Source organism: Sander lucioperca, chromosome 21, assembly GCF_008315115.2.
Source record: "Sander lucioperca isolate FBNREF2018 chromosome 21, SLUC_FBN_1.2, whole genome shotgun sequence".
Taxonomy (NCBI): domain Eukaryota; kingdom Metazoa; phylum Chordata; class Actinopteri; order Perciformes; family Percidae; genus Sander; species Sander lucioperca.
Window position 1 is genome coordinate 2395118 of NC_050193.1, and position 25331 is coordinate 2420448.

Sequence of the window (25331 nt, forward strand, 5' to 3'; positions counted from 1 at the left end):
CCATCTTTTTTAATATCAACAATAAGTTTGGATCAATATAATACTGTTATGCAATATACTGTAAGTCTGAGATAAGAAAACATGAAATCCATATTGTTTTAGCATCTTTATTCATATTATCAGAAATTACAAAACAACACGCAACTCATCCCCAAAAAAACAAATATGTGTGAGTATTATAATTAGCATCACCAGTAGCCCATTTTCTCATTGTTTGCATTTACCTCGGCCTAATATATAATATTTTCATCTGGATACATACTTTCTCACTTTCATCTTTAATAGCCTTTATCTATCCTCTTTTCTCACACTTACTCCTTCATTGCCTTTACAAAAAACACCCCAGACGCATCATCAAATAACTTCATGTCCTGAGGCACTGTGTAAACCTCAAGCCTGATCAGGGTGTAGCCACTCTCCTTCAAACTAGCACAGACCTGGGCCTCGTTCACTGGGATCGTAGGGATCTTTAACCCAGGCCCCCCCAAATAGTAATTCATTCCCAGAGTTCCGATGAGCAGGAGGTGGCCACCGGGCCGCAGGAGCCTCCCAATGTGGCCCAGGGCCCTGGTGAAGGCAGCCAGGTCAGGGCTGGCGCTCTCCAGACAGAAGCAGGACACGAGACAGTCGGCCCCTGCTGAAGGAAGGGCGTCAAGGGCCAGAGGCTGAGGGCGGTGCACGTCAATGGGGACAATGTCCATGATGACCTGACGTAGCCTGGCAGCCTTCTCTGTCCATGCTGAGGGCCTGTTAGAGACAATGAATCACCAAATTAGATAAAAAAAACCAGCTATTGTAAATGCACACAGCATTTATCTGCACTAGTCATGTAATTCATACTGTGTGTTGAAGCACACTGCATTGCATGATAGTGATTTAGGTGTTCATTAGCTATGGGCATAGCTCTAGGGATGACACTGAAGGTCTGTTGGTCACTCGGTCCACCACTTTGGTCCTGATTGAAATATCTTAGCAACTTTTGCATGATTTGCCATGGAATTCTGTACAGACATACATGGTCCCCAGAGGATGAATCATAGGAGCTGAATGATCCCCTGACCTCTCATCTAGTGCCACCAGCAGTTTAAAGCTCTCACTTATGCTGTGAAATATTTCTACATCTACTGGATCAATTGGTCCAACATTTGGTACAGACATTCATGGTTCCCAAATCATGTATCCTACTGACTTCCTACTCAGACTTTTCATCTACAGTAGCACCAGGTCAAAAATCTAAATGTGTCCATAACTTACTGCTTTATGACCAAATACTTACATAACTAATGATATTGTCATCAGTCTCAGCTGTACTTTGCACTTGTATTATTGTCACAGTAGGCAGAGTACCAGGATGACTCATAGTCATAAAGAGGGGCAGAATAAAACGTGAGATCTGGTGACCCTTGAAAGAAGATGACGGATTCCTTTTTAGAATTGTGAAACCAATTATGAAGGAAAACGGTGTTACCACAAGGAGGGAGAAAGTAGAAAAAGGAACTCTAGAATGCTATGTAAAAATCAATGTAAAGTGAAAAGAGTAGCATTCTTATTTTCTCTCTATAGAACACCATACATTAGAATTATAAACCATTTCCTGATGATGATACTAGTTAAACATTGAGTCATTTGTAGTGAGTGATATTTCAAGATATCTCAAGTCTTTAAAACGGAGTTTCTAGGGATCTGGTCGTACTGTCGTCCCTCCAGCTTGCAGACGTGCTGTAGGAAGGGTGTCCAGTCCAGGCTGCAGCCGCCCTCATCCTGGAGCCAGCACCTCAGCTCCTGCCTGTTGACCTCCAGGAAATCTGTGAGGAGCACCTTGTTGAAAACCTCACAGCCACTCATCACCTGGTGCAAGGTGGGACCCGAACCTATGTCCACCAGCAGCTCACCACTCACATCGCCTGGAAAGGTAAGAGAGAAGTACAGTAAGACTCTGAGAAAGAGCTAATTGAGAGTTCTTTACCAAAATGCCTTGATTAATATGCAGCATCTGTTGGAGCCAAAATTATGATTTCGATATTAACTTTAATTTTGATCAATTGTGCATAAATGCAGCGATATTTGGAGTAAACTAGACTCATTGTAAACTGACAATTTGTGTTAATTGATCTTGATGCGTGGCATATCGTCACAGCCTTTTGAAAACTAGCTGATTGAGGCAGTAATTGCATCAGCTGGTGTATAATAGCCTAGCTGACATTCAGTTTGGAGCCTTTGGTTTGTAGCCATATGGTTTTTTGACCGCTGTTTCAAGTACCGCTTAGAAAAGAACGTGATTGTGAGTTGAAGTTGTTTTTTTGTTATATCTTTTATTTTTGCTCTGCTGTCAATGCTTGTACACCATCTCCATTCCTGCTCCTCCCCGACAGGTCCCATTAAGTGTTTTAACCCTTGTGTCGTCTTCAACCCTTGAGAGAGATTATCTGTTGAGTGATGGAATAGCTGACAGTATAACGCCTTTGCATCTTGAGCAAAGTCGCACTTGGCCATTGGCTGCATCCTTTGGTTTTATTCAGAATAGATGCAAGTAACAGCTGCATGTTTTTCACTTCACCTTTTCGGAAAACGTATCATGTTGAAGTTTGAGTCATAAAGAAAAATAAACGTGAAAACAAAAGGAGAACACTGGAGTGATTCTGAGTTTTGTTTCAGCGCATCGACCAAGGCACATTCCAAAGGACAAAAAGGGAACAAAAACGTAGTCAGAAAGTTGCTCCCACAGCTTCTATTCAGATATCTCAACAGAGTTATTGTATGATCACAGCTTCCGAATATTAATATAATGAAAATGATTTTAGGGAAGAGTGCTTGGATTATAAAGAAAGACTGCAAAGAGGAAGAGAAAGGACAGGCAAATGTTTTATGTGAAAACTTCAAAAGGTATCTGGTATTAGCATCTGTTAGGTCTAATCACACTTTGTCCTTTATTCTACTTCATCACCTTAATTCTTCAACAATTTCATTAAAGTAAAATAAAAAATAAATAAAATCCTTCACACTGTTATAATTATGGACAGTGTCACAGACTGTATTCTGGAATCACTTGTTGCACCAATTTGCTGAGATTATATCAAATTTCTGAATGAAGAACTTAAATCCAGATCACATTTTTGATGGCACCAAATTCTAAATAAATAATTTAGGCTATCCCTTTAATTCAGCCTGACATGTTTGGTATGTTTGGAAATCTTGAGTTCTAGAAAAACAAAGATCTTTGGGTTTGAACAGTGTTTGGACCCACCTTTAATCTATATAATAAATAGAATTAAGGTATATTCACCGTCTTTTGCGCGTTTTCAGAAAAAAGAGTGAGAATAACGGAGAAGAAACAAAGTGTTTGTCTCCAAAAATTCCCAACATCTGAAACATCTGCCTCTGACAGAAATCAAATTATTAGTGTTGAATTAAACATACACAGATATTATTATTGCAACCAATGACCTGTTTGAATAAACACCAGCAACATAAGAGATTATCATCGTAATCAGGCAATATGTTTAACTCAATCTAAAGGCTTTTTATTGAGCATAAACTGTTTTTGGAATGAAGTTTACATGACCCATCACCCCGTCTCCTTACCTTCAGTGAAAGCTCTATGCAGGCATGCCAGAATCCACGGCACAAGGCTGTCCTTTCTTTCAAAATCAGCCAGTGGTGGAGTGTAGTTATTCTGCAGATAGGCTGCAGGATCAAATCCCTGGTAGCAGGCTGCCATGGCCGCCACTCCATTCTCTGCTCCCTTTTCTTCCATCCTCCTGTCGTCTTTGTGACTCTACCTAACACCTGTGTTTAGTGGTCAGCCTTCAGGTGCACCGCCTTACATACCTGTGCATATCTGGGTGTGTCTGTCACTTTGTGTGTGTCTGTGCTTTGGGCTACTTTGAGTTTCATGGGCGGAGATAGCAATCCTGATTTTGGGCCAGTGTTGCACTCCGATAGCATTTGTTCTGTTCAAAGACACAAAGAGGGTTGTCTCCATGTCACCGTTCTACTTTAATGATGTTGAGTGGCGGAGAGATAGGGAATTGTTAGTAGTAGCAAGGGAAAGGAACAGTTTCTTATGTTGACAGGCGATAGTAGATGATTTCAAAGTCAGAGGTTGTCGTACAGGGCGCAGAGAGAAGCCGTATTTTGAGTATCAATACATTTTAAAATATAAATGGATTCACAAAGTCCATTAAAAAGGAACAAGCTGATAGTCAAGAGAAAGAATGAACAAAGATAAATGTAGGAAAAAAGCAAATTTGAAAACTTTAAAACGGACACAGAGTTGCAGCACTTTTTCTTTAGATTTTAAAGGACCAGTGTGTAGGATTTATGGGGATCTATTGGCAGGAATGCATAATTGTGTTTTCATTTGTGTATAATCACCTGAAACTAAGAATTGGTCGTGCGCTTGCGACTTACACTCACTTACAAAGATACATAACAGCTACAAGGATCTACCCTATTATACTTTATCGACAGGAAATGATAGGTCAAACAGCAAACAGCCACCCACAAATAGTCTATAAACAAAGCATCAGGCTGTCTTTGAGATTTCACATGGAAAACGGTTGAAGTTACTCAGGCTACAGAAGAATACCATAATTCCTCCGTTCAACTAGGCCTAAGCGATGCACCCCAAGCTTCTATCCTTAACCGTGTGGACAGTGGAGCAACACTTAGGTTTTAGTTTGTGTTCTCCCTGCAGGGGAAATAAACAATAAGAACTTTGCTATTAAAATGTGAAAAGGTGAAGTGAAAAACATGCAGCTGTTACTTGCATCTATTCTGAATAAAACCAAAGGATGCAGCCAATGGCCAAGTGCGACTTGGACTTGAAATAGTAGCAATAATAAATAAGGGGTTTAATAAATAGGGTGTTCGATCATTTTTTGATTAAAAATGTTATTATTTTAAAATTTTGATTTTAAACTACTCTAAAGAATTTTTTTTGAAACAGGTAGGGACAGGCCCACCAAAGAACCTCTTCCCTCCACCGCTCTGTGTGAAAGTGATATGTTAAGTTACTGCGTGCCGCTGTCGTCTGCTCTTTCCACCACGAGAAACCAAGTATCTGCAGGTCTGCTTCAACCAGCTGAAGGACACATAAACTCCAACCAGGTGAGTTATGTTGGGGAAGAACTGGCTATCCAGAAGGTGGCAAGGGGCCATTCTAGGTCCTCTTAGTGACACACACGGCAGTGAAGGTTGCTAAGAGAGCGACGTGGATTCATCCCACAGCAAACAGGTTCCAGATCCAGGAGAACAGCCAGGTTTTTCTACAACCTGCAACAAGTGACGAGCAGATCTCTGCTGCGTCACCAACGATGGAGAAATAGGGGCTGGCCTGACAGACGGTGTTTTCTGTGCCACCCTATATCAGTAGAGGAAACGGGAGTATACACTGAATACATCTGAAAGAAAAGCCTGATCCACATACTGGTATAGTTACTGACTAAACCTTTTGCAGAGAACAGCAGTGACACTGTACATTCTGGGAACACTCATCCTCAGCGTTGACATCACAGTGCATTCCTAGTCTACTGACAGGACCAGGGCTCAGACACTCCTCTGAGACTCAGAGCAGAGTCCATTTTTTCCACACTGCAACAGGATTGCTCTGACACACACACACAAATGGAGAAATCGGACTGGAAACGGCTAACATGGTACCCTCCAAGAAGATTTGGGGGTTCCAAATTTGTTGTGTGTTTATTCTTCATTACTGCATTTATGGTTTTTGCATTTTTTTTGATGTTAGAAAAGTATGATAGACAAGTGATTGACGTAACCATCTGTCCTAACACTACTTTTCCTAATGCCACCAATACACATAAGTCCATTAGAGACACTCGAGTAACACAGGAGGAGGTTGGAAAGCTTGGTTTATGAGATTTATCACTCCGATGATTATTCTGTTGTGTGGTCTGCTACTTTGTGTTTGTGTATCATTCCACTAATCAGGAGAATGATTTCCTCAATATTCATGACAACTTGGTTCAGTATCAGGCACTGCAGGACACTGAGTCCTCTGACTTATTTCATCTTTCTAAGTAGGATGATAACGTCTCGGACACAGTCTCCGATGCTGTGTAAATCTGATTATTTTTTGTTGTTTTATTTTCACCTAGATCCATCTGTTCTGAATCTTAAAGTAATTTTGTTTATGTGATTATTTTGTAATGAAAAGAGTGAAATGTAATGGCAAAAAATATATTAAACATGATTCTTTATATTGTTGTCTTATTTCTGTTTTACTTTGTCTCACAATGCTGAAAGTGAGTTCTTTTTTTATTCTCACATGGTGAAAGTAGGAGCCACAAAGTCTGGGAACGTAATGTGTACGCTGAACAGATGAGGTACACTCATTTCTCCCTGGATAGTTGAGACTTCTCACATAGTAAACATCATAAACAGGATGTCTAACCTTGGGGTAGAAGATGGTACAGAGGGGAAGAAGCAAAGTGTCTACTATGTTTGATTGATTGTAAGAAATGTTGAGTCATGTTTAGGCAGGGGGGGCATGTCTTTCTATTTCACTGAAGATGCATATAAGCTGTGTGCTTTTTCTCATTCATGGAATACACTTTCCCACTGAGCTGATGTACTTGTGAAACTGTTTCTTTATATTTGCAAATATAAATAAATACTCATAGACCAAACTGTGGTTTCAGAATCAGAATCAGAAAGGGCTTTATTGCCAAGTACGTTGCACATACGAGGAATTTGTCATGGTGTTGTTGGAGCATGTCACACATTCAAATATAAGAAGGATAAAAAGAATATAAACAATATAAGTATAAACATATACACACAGTATGTATTAATAACGATAAAATAAATTTAAATAAATAGTAAAATAAGTTAAACAGTAGTGAAAAGGAACGCTACAGCAGAGTAGGTACAGTGGCATGAGGAGCCAGAGGTGGGGTGTGGAGAGAGTCAGGATGGATTCCGAGCCTTGTTTAGAAGACTAGTGGCGGAGGGGAAAAAACTGTTTATGTGGCGTGAGGTTTTGGTCCTGATGGACCTCAGCCTCCTGCCAGAGGGGAGGTCCTGGTGGCGTATAGGTCCTGGAGCGGCGGCAGATTGCAGCCAATCACGTTCTCAGCTGACCGAATGACACGCTGCAGCCTGCCCTTGTCCTTGGCAGTGGCAGCAGCGTACCAGATGGTGATGGAGGATGTGAGGATGGACTCAATGATGGCTGTGTAGAAGTGCACCATCATTGTCTTTGGCAGGTTGAATTTCTTCAGCTGCCGCAGGAAGTACATCCTCTGTTGTGCTTTCTTGACGAGGGAGCTGATGTTCAGCTCCCACTTGAGGTCCTGGGAGATGGTAGTTCCCAGGAAGCGGAAAGACTCCACAGTGTCAATTGTGGAGCCACAGAGGGTGATGGGGGCAGGTGGGGCTGGGTTCTTTCTGAAGTCCACAACCATCTCCACTGTCTTTAGAGCATTGAGCTCTAGATTGTTTTGGTTGCACCAGGTCACCAGGTGGTCAGCCTCCCACCTGTAGGTGGACTCGTCTCCATCAGAGATGAGTCCGATGAGGGAGGTGTCGTCTGCAAACTTCAGAAGCTTGACGGACTGGTGACTGGAGGTGCAGCTGTTGGTGTACAGGGAGAAGAGCAGAGGAGAAAGAACGCAGCCCTGGGGGGATCCGGTGCTGATGGTCTGTGAGTCGGAGACGTGTTTCCCCAGCTTCACATGCTGCTTCCTGTCAGACAGGAAGTCAGTGATCCACCTGCAGGTGGAGTCAGGCATGCCAAGCTGGGAGAGTTTCTCCTGAAGCAGAGCCGGGATGATGGTGTTGAAGGCAGAGCTGAAGTCCACAAACAGGATCCTGGCGTAGGTTCCTGCGGAGTCCAGGTGCCGGAGGATGTAGTGGAGGGCCAGGTTGACTGCATCATCTACAGACCTATTGGCTCTGTAGGCAAACTGCAGGGGGTCCAGGAGGGGGTCGGTCTGTCTCCTAAAGAGTCTGTTGACGTCCCTCTCGTGGATGGAGAGAGTCGTCACTGAGGTGGGAGGGGGGGTGGAGGTGGAGGGGGCCTTTAAGGAGGGCATTGGTGGGGGGGGCCACGACCCTGTTGAGGTGGGGGAGGTGGAGGTGATGCACAGTGGCTGTAGCTGTAGGGAGGTGTCGTGGGGGATGGTGTCAGGACTGTCCTTTTGTCTTTCAAATCGACAGTAGAACTCGTTCAGATCGTTGGCTAGGTGTCGGTCATTGAAGGAGTCTCAGTTAGTCTCTATTTGTTTCATCTTATACCTTTTTGAAATACACTCCAGCTGCAATAAGTGTCAAGTGTATTTTAACTGTGAGGTGGCCACACTTGAAAAGGACCAGACTTGGGATTTCACTCAGAAGAATATTTATTTTGATCAGTTGAAGTAGCAATGTAATAGGATTAGGATTCGAAGTAACAGGTGAAAAACCTTTAAGGAGAAAGAAAACAAACAAAAAGAAATCACAAAAAGCATTTTAAATAAACAGGTATATTCCCAACACAGGAAAGGTCAAATGCATTTTTTCCCTACAGGCAACAGCTTGGTTTTTTACCCTGCATTTTACTAGATTTTCCATATAAACTATACCAATCTAAACATTTGATCTTATCAGTTTAACACCTCTTTAAACCATGCAGTAATAATTTCTTTCAAACTTTACCTCTAGCATTTAACACATTTACCACATTAAATACAAAACAGACAAAGGATCCAAACGAAAATCTATATGAAACAAGAGTCCACATGAGCTTACCGATAGCCTGTCATAATCAGAAAGTCCCAATTCCTCACAGTGAATGCGTTTGTGCCTCTGCTGACCTCTTTGTCCGTCGCACTCCAGTCAAATGAATGATGCGCGTATTTGAAACACTATTTTAACTGGGCGCGAGCTACTAATCACCCCAATTCAATTCACCTGGTTGAGCCGGCACCGGAGCGCGCACACAGTCACGTGCGGGCTGGCATGCAGAGCGCGCGCAGGGGAGGCGGCACGCAGGAGGAAAAAGAAAATGACAGATACACAGAAGAAGACAGCCACCGAGTTAGCGCGATAATAAGAAACATCCCCCACAATATCTGACCCTATAACATATACAACAGAAAAGAAATAGAAATAGCTAAAAACTGACATGACGTGTTTGTGTATTGTCCTTCACATGAGGAGCGAGGTCCCGTGGATCCACGCGACTACGCAGGTGAAGTGTGGCTCCTCGTGTGAAAAGCCCTTTATTCCCACAATGGGGACATTCTCGCTGTTGCAGCAGCGAGGGATAGGGATATCTTCATATTTCTCTTCCTTTACGACACCTTTTAACATCTACAAGATAAACATGAGCACGGGCTAAATGGCTTTTCAAATCCAACATAAAAAGTATTGGACAGTTTGAATAAAAGTTACAAAAAAATGTTTTATTGTGGTAAATGCAAGGCTTAAATAATAGGTAGTTGCTGAGCACACATGGTTATTGGAGTTAGAGAAAATGGCGTCCCAACTGACGCATACTTGTGTGTACTGCTCTTGTGCAAAGACATCCATCTTTTTGGATGTCTGTTCCTCGCGGGAATTTTCATCATTTTCTGCCATTTTAGAGACCAAACAACTAATCCATTCATACAGAAAATAATCCACAGATTAAATGACGGTGAAAATAATCTCTCAGCCCCTCAGCTGTGATAACATCTCAACATACCCAGCATGTTTCTTAATGGTCTCATCTGAGGGTAGAGCTGTGAGCTGTGAGGCATGTGTGGTCCGACTGGATGTCTGTTCCTCGGGGCTCCGTGTGGACTGACAGGACCGGACCATCAGCTCCTCCAGGGAAGGAAGAGGAGCCAACAGGTCAGGCTCCATTCCTGATCCTCCATCCATCAGGTGAGCTCCGACAGCATCAGACTCTTCACACAGAAAGTAACAAAACATGACCTCTTGTTTCTTTTACACAATCCATGGACTTACTGTATGAATGATATTTTATGTGTGTCATTAAAGACAGATATTTAGTTATTTACACTGTGTTCTGCCGTTATCTAATGCTAGGGTATTTGATGCTATCCTGTATTCCCAGCAGTCGGGCCATCCCCTCCTCCTGCGCTCTGTGGTGGACATTGTGACAATTTAGAGTTTAAATTATATTAAAAATTAACTTTTATTAAACAACAATATCCCAAGATTAGAAAAACATTTTTTTTTTATTAAGACTATAAAAAATTATTCCGCATCTGATGTTTAGGTGCCACTCTGGGTGGCACCGGCACCCCCCTGGCACAGCCATGGCTACGCCACAGCCTCAAAAGTCGTGTTTTGTCCACAACTCAAAGATATTCAGTTTCCTGTCCCAGAGGAGAGAAGAGACTAGAAAATATTCCCATTTATGAAGCTGACATCACACAAGTTGACCTGTTTTCTCTGATCACTGATATAATAGATTATCTTAAAAGTTGGAGATTAATTTAATAGTTCACACCTAATTGATTAATCTTCACAGCTCTGGTTTTCAGTCCTCTACAATCAAAGTAAGTACTGACCCTACCTTTTTCATTGCCGAAGAGAACTATTTCAGTCTTTTCTTTGTTTAATTAAAGAACATTTTTTTGCAGAGAGACATGAGAGAATGAGTCAGAATGTAAGTGAAGAGCCCAGAGCTTTCCTTCAGCTGCAGAGGTGGACGTGAAGATGGACGCCGCTCTGCAGCAGAACCTGTACGCCGTCATGGCCGGAATCAGAGAACACTACGAGACCGTCGCCCTCAAGAACCGCCAAGTGCTGGAGTCCTGGTTCCAGACCAAGGTGAGACAACAAAGTCCTGTTTCCTGTCCTGAATGGGCTCACTGCTGCTCCCTGTTTTAGTGTTCTGACGTTTTAAAACTTTGTGGTTTTTCTAAACCTACATTGTGTAATTTTTTGACTTGATTCTTAACAAAAAACCCTTTGTTCTTTCACAAATATGTACTCATTCATGTGTAATTACTTCCACCAACTAATCAAAGTATTCTTTTAAGCGTAGAATCTGCCATTCAGAATCATTCAGAATACATACGAGCAAGTCGCTCGAATGACAGCCGCCATGTTGCGCCTCCATCTTTAAAATACATTAGCCAAGAGGGACATCCCTCCATCTTTAAAGCGTAACTCTCGCCAAAATGCAACCTAGGGTCTTTTTGTGAATGTACCCGAGTCAAACTTTTAGGACGGAAACGCCACTTTGAAGATTTAGCGTATTTTCGTTTTTTGGTCAAATGGCCTTTTGAATGAGAGTGCTAGGGCCACTTTTATGCTAGCCTCAAAATAGCTATTTTTAAAACACAAAGAAGGCTCGACACAACATGAGACTTTGCTCGAAGTATCACCAGGGGCTCTACACCTTAACGGAAGCATTCTTCAACAGGTCAGGGGAAAGATTGGGGAAGATATGTATTTTCTTCCCCTGAAACTTCAGATTTCCAGCTGATTCATAATGATACTTTTAGTTTCCCAGCTAAACAGCCGGGCAATCATTGTGCGTGCCTGGGATTGAGGACCGGTGCAGTGCGCAATATTCACACATGGCTGCAGCCCAAGTTTGTCCGCACCAAACATTTCCCTTAGAAAGTTGTTCATGAAGGCAGTCGGTTGTCCTCCTTCTGCGCCGCTAGGGATCCCGATGATGCAAACAATAAATTTAGGCTTTTGTCAGTTTTTTGTTGCCTTAGTGAGAGATTCACCACTTTTTTTCTCACAAAATCCTTTATGTATAAAATAAAATATATTTTTAACAAAGATAAGATAAAATAATTCTCTTCGGAAATAAAAAAGGAAGGCTGGCCCTCAGAACTTCCTTTGATTGTAGAGGACTAAAAACCAGAGCTGCAGAGATGAATCAATTAGTTGTCAACTATTAAATTAATCTCCAACTATTCTGATAATCTATTAATCAGTTGGAGTCATTTTTATGAGAAAACAGGTCAACTTGTGTGATGTCAGCTTGTTAAATGTGAATATTTTCTAGTCTCTTCTCTCCTCTGGGACAGGAAACTGAATATTTTTGAGTTGTGGACAAAACACGACATTTGAGGACGTCATCTTGGGCTTTTTGGGAAACACTCATTCACATGTTTCACCATTTTCTGACATTTTACAAAACAACTACACAAACAACTAATCCATTCATCCAGGAAATAATTCACAGATTAATTGATGGTGAAAATAATAGTTGTGCGTTGGGCTGAACAACACCCCTCAGCTGTGATAACATCTCAACATACCTGTCCTTTCGTGAGTTGTTTCTCAATCGTCTTGCCTGAGGGTAGAGCTGTGAGCTGTGAGGCATTTGTGGTTCGACTAGATGTCTGTTCCTCGGGGCTCCGTGTGGACTGACAGGACCGGACCGTCAGCTCCTCCAGGGAAGGAGGAGGAGCCAACAGGTCAGGCTCCATTCCTGATCCTCCATCCATCAGGTGAGCTCCGACAGCATCAGACTCTTCACACAGAAAGTAACAAAACATGACCTCTTGTTTCTTTTACACAATCCATGGACTGTATGAATGATATTTTATGTGTGTCATGCCACTAAGTGGCCCATCACACACCGTTACATGACACCAACACAAAAGACATTTCATCCAAAGCTTCCAGTCCAATGTCCACACACAACATACTCTACTTAAACTAAACATTTCATACATAAAACTAAACATTTAATTCATGAACAAACATAAAACCTGGAGGACCGTCAGCACCTCCAGGGAAACAGGAGGAGCCGACAGGTCAGGCTCCGTTCCTGATCCTCCTGACGGTCCTCCAGGGAAACTCCTGATTGGGGGTTAGTCCTCCTGCAGGGCCAGCAGTGCCATCATGCAGCACTACACACGGGGGTCACCGCAGTATTTATATGTTTACAACAATTTGTGATTGTTAACACCTTGCCAAAATCACAGCATCAACTAGTGGTACCCCCCCCCCCCTCCCCGCCCCAGAGATACAATCTGAAGATGAAAGTGTAATGGGCAAACACACTTTTCTTCATGCAGGTGTTGTTATGAACAGTATTAAAGTTTGGACCGATGATGAGGACATTAAGGGTAACGCGAGAGAGTTTAACAGCTGTATTTCCAGACTTTGACATTTGATGATATATGCACAGTATTAAAGACAGATATTTAGTTATTTACACTGTGTTCTGCCGTTATCTAATGCTAGGGTATTTGATGCTATCCTGTATTCCCAGCAGTCGGGCCATCCCCTCCTCCTGCGCTCTGTGGTGGACATTGTGACAATTTAGAGTTTAAATTATATTAAAAATTAACAAATTATTTTATTAAACAACAATATCCCAAGATTAGAATTTTTTTTTTTTTTTATTAAGACTATAAAAAATTATTCCGCCATGGCTACGCCACAGCCTCAAAAGTCGTGTTTTGTCCACAACTCAAAGATATTCAGTTTCCTGTCCCAGAGGAGAGAAGAGACTAGAAAATATTCCCATTTATGAAGCTGACATCACACAAGTTGACCTGTTTTCTCTGATCACTGATATAATAGATTATCTTAAAAGTTGGAGATTAATTTAATAGTTCACACCTAATTGATTAATCTTCACAGCTCTGGTTTTCAGTCCTCTACAATCAAAGTAAGTACTGACCCTACCTTTTTCATTGCCGAAGAGAACTATTTCAGTCTTTTCTTTGTTTAATTAAAGAACATTTTTTTGCAGAGAGACATGAGAGAATGAGTCAGAATGTAAGTGAAGAGCCCAGAGCTTTCCTTCAGCTGCAGAGGTGGACGTGAAGATGGACGCCGCTCTGCAGCAGAACCTGTCCGCCGTCATGGCCGGAATCAGAGAACACTACGAGACCGTCGCCCTCAAGAACCGCCAAGTGCTGGAGTCCTGGTTCCAGACCAAGGTGAGACAACAAAGTCCTGTTTCCTGTCCTGAATGGGCTCACTGCTGCTCCCTGTTTTAGTGTTCTGACGTTTTAAAACTTTGTGGTTTTTCTAAACCTACATTGTGTAATTTTTTGACTTGATTCTTAACAAAAAACCCTTTGTTCTTTCACAAATATGTACTCATTCATGTGTAATTACTTCCACCAACTAATCAAAGTATTCTTTTAAGCGTAGAATCTGCCATTCAGAATCATTCAGAATACATACGAGCAAGTCGCTCGAATGACAATGTTGCGCCTCCATCTTTAAAATACATTAGCCAAGAGGGACATCCCTTTGTTCTTTCACAAATATGTACTCATTCATGTGTAATTACTTCCACCAACTAATCAAAGTATTCTTTTAAGCGTAGAATCTGCCATTCAGAATCATTCAGAATACATACGAGCAAGTCGCTCGAATGACAGCCGCCATGTTGCGCCTCCATCTTTAAAATACATTAGCCAAGAGGGACATCCCTCCATCTTTAAAGCGTAACTCTCGCCAAAATGCAACCTAGGGTCTTTTTGTGAATGTACCCGAGTCAAACTTTTAGGACGGAAACGCCACTTTGAAGATTTAGCGTATTTTCGTTTTTTGGTCAAATGGCCTTTTGAATGAGAGTGCTAGGGCCACTTTTATGCTAGCCTCAAAATAGCTATTTTTAAAACACAAAGAAGGCTCGACACAACATGAGACTTTGCTCGAAGTATCACCAGGGGCTCTACACCTTAACGGAAGCATTCTTCAACAGGTCAGGGGAAAGATTGGGGAAGATATGTATTTTCTTCCCCTGAAACTTCAGATTTCCAGCTGATTCATAATGATACTTTTAGTTTCCCAGCTAAACAGCCGGGCAATCATTGTGCGTGCCTGGGATTGAGGACCGGTGCAGTGCGCAATATTCACACATGGCTGCAGCCCAAGTTTGTCCGCACCAAACATTTCCCTTAGAAAGTTGTTCATGAAGGCAGTCGGTTGTCCTCCTTCTGCGCCGCTAGGGATCCCGATGATGCAAACAATAAATTTAGGCTTTTGTCAGTTTTTTGTTGCCTTAGTGAGAGATTCACCACTTTTTTTCTCACAAAATCCTTTATGTATAAAATAAAATATATTTTTAACAAAGATAAGATAAAATAATTCTCTTCGGAAATAAAAAAGGAAGGCTGGCCCTCAGAACTTCCTTTGATTGTAGAGGACTAAAAACCAGAGCTGCAGAGATGAATCAATTAGTTGTCAACTATTAAATTAATCTCCAACTATTCTGATAATCTATTAATCAGTTGGAGTCATTTTTATGAGAAAACAGGTCAACTTGTGTGATGTCAGCTTGTTAAATGTGAATATTTTCTAGTCTCTTCTCTCCTCTGGGACAGGAAACTGAATATTTTTGAGTTGTGGACAAAACACGACATTTGAGGACGTCATCTTGGGCTTTTTGGGAAACACTCATTCACATGTTTCACCATTTTCTGACATTTTACAAAACAACTACACAAACAACTAATCCATTCATCCAGGAAATAATTCACAGATTAATTGATGGTGAAAATAATAGTTGTGCGTTGGGCTGAACAACACCCCTCAGCTGTGATAACATCTCAACATACCTGTCCTTTCGTGAGTTGTTTCTCAATCGTCTTGCCTGAGGGTAGAGCTGTGAGCTGTGAGGCATTTGTGGTTCGACTAGATGTCTGTTCCTCGGGGCTCCGTGTGGACTGACAGGACCGGACCGTCAGCTCCTCCAGGGAAGGAGGAGGAGCCAACAGGTCAGGCTCCATTCCTGATCCTCCATCCATCAGGTGAGCTCCGACAGCATCAGACTCTTCACACAGAAAGTAACAAAACATGACCTCTTGTTTCTTTTACACAATCCATGGACTGTATGAATGATATTTTATGTGTGTCATGCCACTAAGTGGCCCATCACACACCGTTACATGACACCAACACAAAAGACATTTCATCCAAAGCTTCCAGTCCAATGTCCACACACAACATACTCTACTTAAACTAAACATTTCATACATAAAACTAAACATTTAATTCATGAACAAACATAAAACCTGGAGGACCGTCAGCACCTCCAGGGAAACAGGAGGAGCCGACAGGTCAGGCTCCGTTCCTGATCCTCCTGACGGTCCTCCAGGGAAACTCCTGATTGGGGGTTAGTCCTCCTGCAGGGCCAGCAGTGCCATCATGCAGCACTACACACGGGGGTCACCGCAGTATTTATATGTTTACAACAATTTGTGATTGTTAACACCTTGCCAAAATCACAGCATCAACTAGTGGTACCCCTCCCCGCCCCAGAGATACAATCTGAAGATGAAAGTGTAATGGGCAAACACACTTTTCTTCATGCAGGTGTTGTTATGAACAGTATTAAAGTTTGGACCGATGATGAGGACATTAAGGGTAACGCGAGAGAGTTTAACAGCTGTATTTCCAGACTTTGACATTTGATGATATATGCACAGTATTAAAGACAGATATTTAGTTATTTACACTGTGTTCTGCCATTATCTAATGCTAGGGTATTTGATGCTATCCTGTATTCCCAGCAGTCGGGCCATCCCCTCCTCCTGCGCTCTGTGGTGGACATTGTGACAATTTAGAGTTTAAATTATATTAAAAATTAACAAATTATTTTATTAAACAACAATATCCCAAGATTAGAATTTTAAGACTATAAAAAATTATTCCGCCATGGCTACGCCACAGCCTCAAAAGTCGTGTTTTGTCCACAACTCAAAGATATTCAGTTTCCTGTCCCAGAGGAGAGAAGAGACTAGAAAATATTCCCATTTATGAAGCTGACATCACACAAGTTGACCTGTTTTCTCTGATCACTGATATAATAGATTATCTTAAAAGTTGGAGATTAATTTAATAGTTCACACCTAATTGATTAATCTTCACAGCTCTGGTTTTCAGTCCTCTACAATCAAAGTAAGTACTGACCCTACCTTTTTCATTGCCGAAGAGAACTATTTCAGTCTTTTCTTTGTTTAATTAAAGAACATTTTTTTGCAGAGAGACATGAGAGAATGAGTCAGAATGTAAGTGAAGAGCCCAGAGCTTTCCTTCAGCTGCAGAGGTGGACGTGAAGATGGACGCCGCTCTGCAGCAGAACCTGTCCGCCGTCATGGCCGGAATCAGAGAACACTACGAGACCGTCGCCCTCAAGAACCGCCAAGTGCTGGAGTCCTGGTTCCAGACCAAGGTGAGACAACAAAGTCCTGTTTCCTGTCCTGAATGGGCTCACTGCTGCTCCCTGTTTTAGTGTTCTGACGTTTTAAAACTTTGTGGTTTTTCTAAACCTACATTGTGTAATTTTTTGACTTGATTCTTAACAAAAAACCCTTTGTTCTTTCACAAATATGTACTCATTCATGTGTAATTACTTCCACCAACTAATCAAAGTATTCTTTTAAGCGTAGAATCTGCCATTCAGAATCATTCAGAATACATACGAGCAAGTCGCTCGAATGACAGCCGCCATGTTGCGCCTCCATCTTTAAAATACATTAGCCAAGAGGGACATCCCTCCATCTTTAAAGCGTAACTCTCGCCAAAATGCAACCTAGGGTCTTTTTGTGAATGTACCCGAGTCAAACTTTTAGGACGGAAACGCCACTTTGAAGATTTAGCGTATTTTCGTTTTTTGGTCAAATGGCCTTTTGAATGAGAGTGCTAGGGCCACTTTTATGCTAGCCTCAAAATAGCTATTTTTAAAACACAAAGAAGGCTCGACACAACATGAGACTTTGCTCGAAGTATCACCAGGGGCTCTACACCTTAACGGAAGCATTCTTCAACAGGTCAGGGGAAAGATTGGGGAAGATATGTATTTTCTTCCCCTGAAACTTCAGATTTCCAGCTGATTCATAATGATACTTTTAGTTTCCCAGCTAAACAGCCGGGCAATCATTGTGCGTGCCTGGGATTGAGGACCGGTGCAGTGCGCAATATTCACACATGGCTGCAGCCCAAGTTTGTCCGCACCAAACATTTCCCTTAGAAAGTTGTTCATGAAGGCAGTCGGTTGTCCTCCTTCTGCGCCGCTAGGGATCCCGATGATGCAAACAATAAATTTAGGCTTTTGTCAGTTTTTTGTTGCCTTAGTGAGAGATTCACCACTTTTTTTCTCACAAAATCCTTTATGTATAAAATAAAATATATTTTTAACAAAGATAAGATAAAATAATTCTCTTCGGAAATAAAAAAGGAAGGCTGGCCCTCAGAACTTCCTTTGATTGTAGAGGACTAAAAACCAGAGCTGCAGAGATGAATCAATTAGTTGTCAACTATTAAATTAATCTCCAACTATTCTGATAATCTATTAATCAGTTGGAGTCATTTTTATGAGAAAACAGGTCAACTTGTGTGATGTCAGCTTGTTAAATGTGAATATTTTCTAGTCTCTTCTCTCCTCTGGGACAGGAAACTGAATATTTTTGAGTTGTGGACAAAACACGACATTTGAGGACGTCATCTTGGGCTTTTTGGGAAACACTCATTCACATGTTTCACCACTTTCTGACATTTTACAAAACAACTACACAAACAACTAATCCATTCATCCAGGAAATAATTCACAGATTAATTGATGGTGAAAATAATAGTTGTGCGTTGGGCTGAACAACACCCCTCAGCTGTGATAACATCTCAACATACCTGTCCTTTCGTGAGTTGTTTCTCAATCGTCTTGCCTGAGGGTAGAGCTGTGAGCTGTGAGGCATTTGTGGTTCGACTAGATGTCTGTTCCTCGGGGCTCCGTGTGGACTGACAGGACCGGACCGTCAGCTCCTCCAGGGAAGGAGGAGGAGCCAACAGGTCAGGCTCCATTCCTGATCCTCCATCCATCAGGTGAGCTCCGACAGCATCAGACTCTTCACACAGAAAGTAACAAAACATGACCTCTTGTTTCTTTTACACAATCCATGGACTGTATGAATGATATTTTATGTGTGTCATGCCACTAAGTGGCCCATCACACACCGTTACATGACACCAACACAAAAGACATTTCATCCAAAGCTTCCAGTCCAATGTCCACACACAACATACTCTACTTAAACTAAACATTTCATACATAAAACTAAACATTTAATTCATGAACAAACATAAAACCTGGAGGACCGTCAGCACCTCCAGGGAAACAGGAGGAGCCGACAGGTCAGGCTCCGTTCCTGATCCTCCTGACGGTCCTCCAGGGAAACCCGACAGGTCCCATGAAGTGTTTTAAAGACTTCATTGTGACCAACTCCCTAATCAGGGCTCAGCTATATGAGACAGACCACGTATGTGAAAAGAAAAAAAAGACTCCTGCACATTTCTGCCTTAAGCAGTTGATTACAGTTCATTACCTTTAGTTATATACAGTAGATCCAAGAGCACAGCTTTAGGGAATTTAAATAGTCATGGTCCCTGAAGTCTCTTTCTCTCCTGATTGGGGGTTAGTCCTCCTGCAGGGCCAGCAGTGCCATCATGCAGCACTACACACAGGGGTCACCGCAGTATTTATATGTTTACAACAATTTGTGATTGTTAACACCTTGCCAAAATCACAGCATCAACTAGTGGTACCCCCCCCCCCCCCCTCCCCGCCCCAGAGATACAATCTGAAGATGAAAGTGTAATGGGCAAACACACTTTTCTTCATGCAGGTGTTGTTATGAACAGTATTAAAGTTTGGACCGATGATGAGGACATTAAGGGTAACGCGAGAGAGTTTAACAGCTGTATTTCCAGACTTTGACATTTGATGATATATGCACAGTATTAAAGACAGATATTTAGTTATTTACACTGTGTTCTGCCATTATCTAATGCTAGGGTATTTGATGCTATCCTGTATTCCCAGCAGTCGGGCCATCCCCTCCTCCTGCGCTCTGTGGTGGACATTGTGACAATTTAGAGTTTAAATTATATTAAAAATTAACAAATTTATTTATTTATTAAGACTATAAAAAATTATTCCGCATCTGATGTTTAGGTGCCACTCTGGGTGGCACCGGCACCCCCCTGGCACAGCCGTGGCTACGCCACAGCCTCAAAAGTCGTGTTTTGTCCACAACTCAAAGATATTCAGTTTCCTGTCCCAGAGGAGAGAAGAGACTAGAAAATATTCCCATTTATGAAGCTGACATCACACAAGTTTACCTGTTTTCTCATAAAAAATGACTCCAACTGATTAATGGATTATCTAAATAGTTGGAGATTAATTTAAAAGTTGACAACTAATTGATTAATCTTCGCAGCTCTGGTTTTCAGTCCTCTACAATCAAAGTAAGTACTGACCCTACCTTTTTCATTGCCGAAGAGAAGTATTTCAGTCTTTTCTTTGTTTAATTAAAGAACATATTTTGCAGAGAGACATGAGAGAATGAGTCAGAATATAGAGCCCATAAGAGCCCAGAGCTTCCCTTCAGCTGCAGACCGCCCCGACCTGCTGGACCTCGCCTGTTCAGCTCTGACCAGTTTGCTCTCCGGGCCCCGGGGCTTCATATGGGACCCACCTGGCGAGTCTGGCATCCCTCCCCCAGCTGCATCCACCCCGTCCCCTAAGCATAAAAGGAGCCTCGGTCCCAGCAGCTCCTCACTCTCTGCTCAGAGCCGACGACCAGCCGACCCTCAGCCATGACCTCCTTCTCCAGCCGCAGCAGCCTCATGGCCTCCTCCCCACGCCGTGTCGGCAGCATGGGGGCCGACAGCGTGTACGGAGGAGCCGGAGGGACGGGAATCCATGCCTCCTTCTCCTCCTCCTCTGCCACCAGTGTTGGCGGTGCTCAGTGTTGGGAACGTTACTTTAAAAAAGTAATTAGTCATAGTTACTCACTACTTGTTCCAAAAAGTAACTGAGTTAGTAACTGAATTACTCTATGATAAAAGTGACTCGTTACCAGGGAAAGTAACTATTTGCGTTACTGTTAAAAAAAAAATATCTAGCTTTTGCTGCTTGGAGGACTTTGCTCCGAGTCCTTCTTTGCTAGTGGATGGCGAGCTATCATCTGTGGTGGAGGTATCGGTGGTTTTGGCCACTAGCTTTGTAGATGCGTGTGTCCTTGTGAGATGCTTCATTAAATTAGAGTTGCTGACAACGGATGTCGACAAAGTCTTCTCTCCTGGATATAATGTACACATTACATGCACGTTCTTGCCTTTGAATTTGAAGTAGTGCTTATATCTCCACCTTGAAAATGCCAACTTTTCATCGGATTGCTCCTGACTCACCATCTCTGCTGCTTCATCGAATCTCTGTTTAGCTGTGTTGTGTGTGTGTGTGTGTGTGTGTGCGTGCCGCGTGTGCTGGCATGTGTGTAAAAACACTGGCTCTGATTGGCTACCATGAAACATGACTCTGCCTTAGCCAATCATAATCGTTTACCTCGTTATTAACCCACCTCCTCACTAGCTGTGAGCCAGGGGTGCGTTCGGATTACACAGTTTATTCAATCAATAATAATAGTAACGCACCGCATTTAACGTCCAGTAACGTTAACGGCGTTGTAGCAACGGGAAAAGTAATTTGTTAGATTACCCCGTAACTGAAAAAATAACGTTGTTATTCCAAACACTGGCGGTGCTTCAACCTGACCAAAAAGATTATTTGGCCAATAATGCTGAATTATACACTGAGAGGCAAATGACAAGTGTCCCAAGCTCTCTTCCCTGTCTTTCTTGCGTCAGGGTATATTTTTTAATAGTGATGCCCAAATTTGTCCTAGAGCAATGTGTAAAGAGACAATTTGGCCCTAATTTGGATTTCTTCAAATCTCTTGTGTGAAAACATTTCCACCTTTACTCATGTAAAAGTCTTAGCTTCACAAAAGTAGTGTAAAATATGAATAAAATAGATACATGTCCTTTCGAAAATGTTGTTATTTCGCTTTTTGAGTTCTTTTAACATTTTATTTTTAAGTTCATAACTTTTTGAACTTTTCAGATCAACTCCGCTGCTCGTGGAAACAGAGTCAGGTTTCCTTTAATCTCCAGACATCGTCAACACTCAGGTGAGTTTCTGGAACTCATTCTCGTGTTTGTTTATTCAGGTATGAGAACGAGCTGGCCATGCGTCAGTCGGTGGAGGCTGACATCGCCGGGCTGAAGAGAGCCCTGGACGAGCTGACTCTGACAAAATCCGACCTGGAGATGCAGATCGAAGATATGACGGAGGACCTGATCTTCCTCAAGAAGAACCATGAGGAGGTGAGAACGCTGAAACCAGACGGAAAGATAAATTTAAGCTGCAAGCAGCGATGAACGGCCACCATGTCGCGCCTAAGCACAAATGAACTCTGAAAAATAATTACTACTTTGAAAGTGGCTACAACGTTTAGTGAGTTTTTGTGTATCCCAAAGTTACACAAAAAAACCTGTTTGTAAAATGAAAAGGAACGCACAAAATCCAAGATGGCCGACATCCCGTCAGGTAAAAAAATTTCATAAAACTTGTATGTGTTCCTGAAGATAAGTAACACATTCCAACCAAAATTCGTGAACATCAAAGAAAGTTTTTCCGAACCATGGCGTGCGTTAGAGGGCGCTGGCCACGCCCCTGAGCCCAATCACTGCACAACTTTGCAATTTTCGCCAGTTCTGACGTTTGACAATTTTTGCGAGCATTCCAAGCCCCTCAAAAATGTGATTGCGCAGCAGAAAAATAATACAGTATCCTTTCAAAAACAACAGGTCCCTGGCACTTTGGTGCTCGGGCGCTAATAAAAAGATTAAAAGACAGACGTTTAACCTGGGTCTTCCTGCAGGACCTGCTGGCGAGCCCAGGGAAACAGGCCAGGTGAACATGGAGGTGGATGCCGCTCCGCAGCAGGACCTGTACGCCGTCATGGCCGAAATCAGAAAACACTACGAGACCGTCGCCAACAAGAACCGCCAAGAGCTGGAGTCCTGGTTCCAGACCAAGGTGAGCCAACAAAGTCCTGTTTCCTGCCCTGAATGGGCTCACAGCTTTCCCATGCTGTCCAAAACCAGTTGCAGCTCAACTTACACCACAAACATCTTTGGTTTTTATTGTTTTCAAGTTTGAAAACTTTGTTTGTTTTTTAAGTTTTAGTTTTTTTAAGTTTTAGTTTTTTTTAAGAAAATGTGTGTGAATGCTGAAACGCTAAAATGCTAACACTACCACTACCAGACGTACCCGGTTTCCGGGGATAGTCCCCGGTTTCGGTGACCTGTCCCCGGCTGGAGCTGTCCCCGGAAATGTCCCCGGTTTTCCCTGTGACTGACAGACCCAAAATTGGAATGAAATAGTGGTGCACCCTACATGCACAGGCTCAAGACAGCCAGAGCAAGCACTGCTCAGAGCTCAGAGATGTTCTAGAATGCCCACTTTACGATGTCTGTCTGTCTGTCTGGTGGGTTTAGCGAACCTAATTTCTTGTGCCCCAGTGCAGCTCTAGGTCTTGTGACCCCCCTAGGGCAGTGTCCTCATTTTAAGTTTTACAAAGATAAAAACATTACCTTATTTGGAGGTATTTGCGCTTCTGAGCTGAAAATGTCCCCGGATTTTGTCTCAGAAATCTGGTCACCATACACTAAGTCCTTTTTCCTGCAACCTCCTGGTCATAAACTCACTTCTCTAACCTTTAGGCCACCACTGTCTTTTTACTTTTAGTTTAGAAAGTTTTTATAACTTCTTTTGTGTAGTTAACTAGTAACCAAGGAGGACACTGAGAATTAAAAACATCATGATGGACTCTTCAGAAGAGGTCATTATCTTCACTCGAGTTTAGACTGAGATCTCAGAGGTCAGACGAACTCTTCAGTCTTTGGAGATCAAACTGCAGGCTGAGATCAGCAAGGTAAGAAAACACTAAATCTCTCAACTTCATCAAGTCATCAAATGTAACATTGTTGCTGCATTTTGGGATATATTTCCAAAAAACAAAACAAACCCAAAAATGATCTGAAAAGGTTTCCCTTGAGTCTGTTATTGACGACTGAATTCTGATATTTTAACCCTTAAAGTTAATCGTTCCCATGCTAATTAATGATTGCCATTTCTGCCAGGATAATAGAGATACGTTAAGAAAAGTTGATTGCATAACTTTGACAATGACTTTCATTTGAGCTTTTCATTAATTTGGTTCCTAAATGGAAACCTATCGACTCCACTGCCGTTCCGGAGCGGATCCTGCAGCTGGTGGAAATTGGGGATAAGTGATTTAACACAGTAACAAGTGATCCACCGTCGTGATTCACAAAACCCTGGGTTGAACATGAAGTTACCTCGGTAACACCAAATCGTGCTCCGTAGTACAGGCCTCTGGTCACTTTTTTTGACGTTTTTATAGATTTATTTTCTCCAAGATTTGTCACTTTTTCGATGTTTTTGTCGATTTTTTTTCCGGCATTTTTGTCACTTTTTTCAGCGTTCTTTTGTCATTTTTTTTTCAAATGCTATGAGATAAAACACCCAAATTCAATGAAAGTAGTGAACTGATCATTTATTTTACTTGGGAAGAGCGTGGGGAACCATCCACGTTATTTTTTTTTGACAATTTGGTTTAAAGAAACTCAAATTTCTAATTCTAGGAACTTTTTGAAAATGGGTCAAATTTGACAACAGGAGGGTTAAATGTTTGTATCGATTTTGTTTTGTTTTCTTTTTTTTTTTTACAGTGGACATAACTATGTCATGTGTTTTTCAGAGATTTTTCTCATCTTCTTTTCTTCTGAAGCGCTGGATAGTTTCATGTTTCCTCCACTGATGGACAGAAATCCCGAAATAACGGAATCCCGTCTGCCGTCCTGGCTCCTAAATGGTGGAAAGAGCTTCTCGTTGACATCAGAGGACAGCTGAAAGTAATCGTCCACCGCAGGCTAAAACCACTTCTCTTCCGACTGCACCATTGCTAAAAAGATAATGCTACAAAAAAAAAAAATACATGTTGCACTTATGAAAATGTGTGTGAATGTTGAAAAGTTATCACTCTAAAGAAGCTAAATACACATCTGTTATAAACTCAGAACAGAAATGAGCATGAAACCTAAACAGTGATAACAGGAACACGGTTTGATATCTCAATGTCTTGTCGTCTGAAGTTTATTTGGAGTCTCTAGCTGAAAGTATTGTGGGAGGAGGAGCATTTTACAGTTTTTTACACTTTGTTACTAATTTCAGAACCTTGACGTCATTTTTCAAAACTCTAGACACAAAACTCATCACCAATGATCAAAATACACATTTTTCAAAACTCTAACACTTGCTCCCACAAGCGTAATCACTTCTTTGTTTTGCTTTTTACAGTACAAGCAAGTTGAGGAACACTGCATTTGATGTTTTACAGTACTACTGTCCTTTCTTTTCTATTTTGTAGCTAATTATTTTGTTTTGATTCAAATAAACCTATGTTGTGATTGAACTGTATTGTTTTTCATCAATACATTTCAGGTTTTGTTCAATG

The 25331-nt window shown here is 41.9% G+C and overlaps 2 protein-coding genes across 3 annotated transcripts in view; both read right to left on the bottom strand.

Annotated features, from left to right (window-relative positions):
• The window catches only part of LOC116062299 (cephalotoxin-like protein), a 1100540-nt gene that overhangs the window by 767764 nt on the left and 307445 nt on the right, over positions 1–25331 (bottom strand). The gene's annotated exons all lie outside the window — the stretch shown is intronic.
• On the bottom strand, positions 231–3843 carry LOC116050010 (phenylethanolamine N-methyltransferase-like). 2 transcript variants are annotated; one of them, XM_031300074.2, is made up of 4 exons: positions 3583–3843; positions 1694–1904; positions 292–747; positions 231–257 (listed from the first exon to the last, which is right to left on the bottom strand). In XM_031300074.2, exons 1-3 carry the CDS (start codon positions 3752–3754, stop codon positions 312–314), a joined length of 819 nt encoding a protein of 272 aa, XP_031155934.1. In that variant the 5' UTR covers positions 3755–3843; the 3' UTR covers positions 231–257; positions 292–311. The 2 variants fall into 2 exon arrangements, with proteins under 2 accessions (XP_031155934.1, XP_035852563.1); XM_035996670.1 differs by lacking the exon at positions 231–257 and having other exon boundaries at positions 263–747.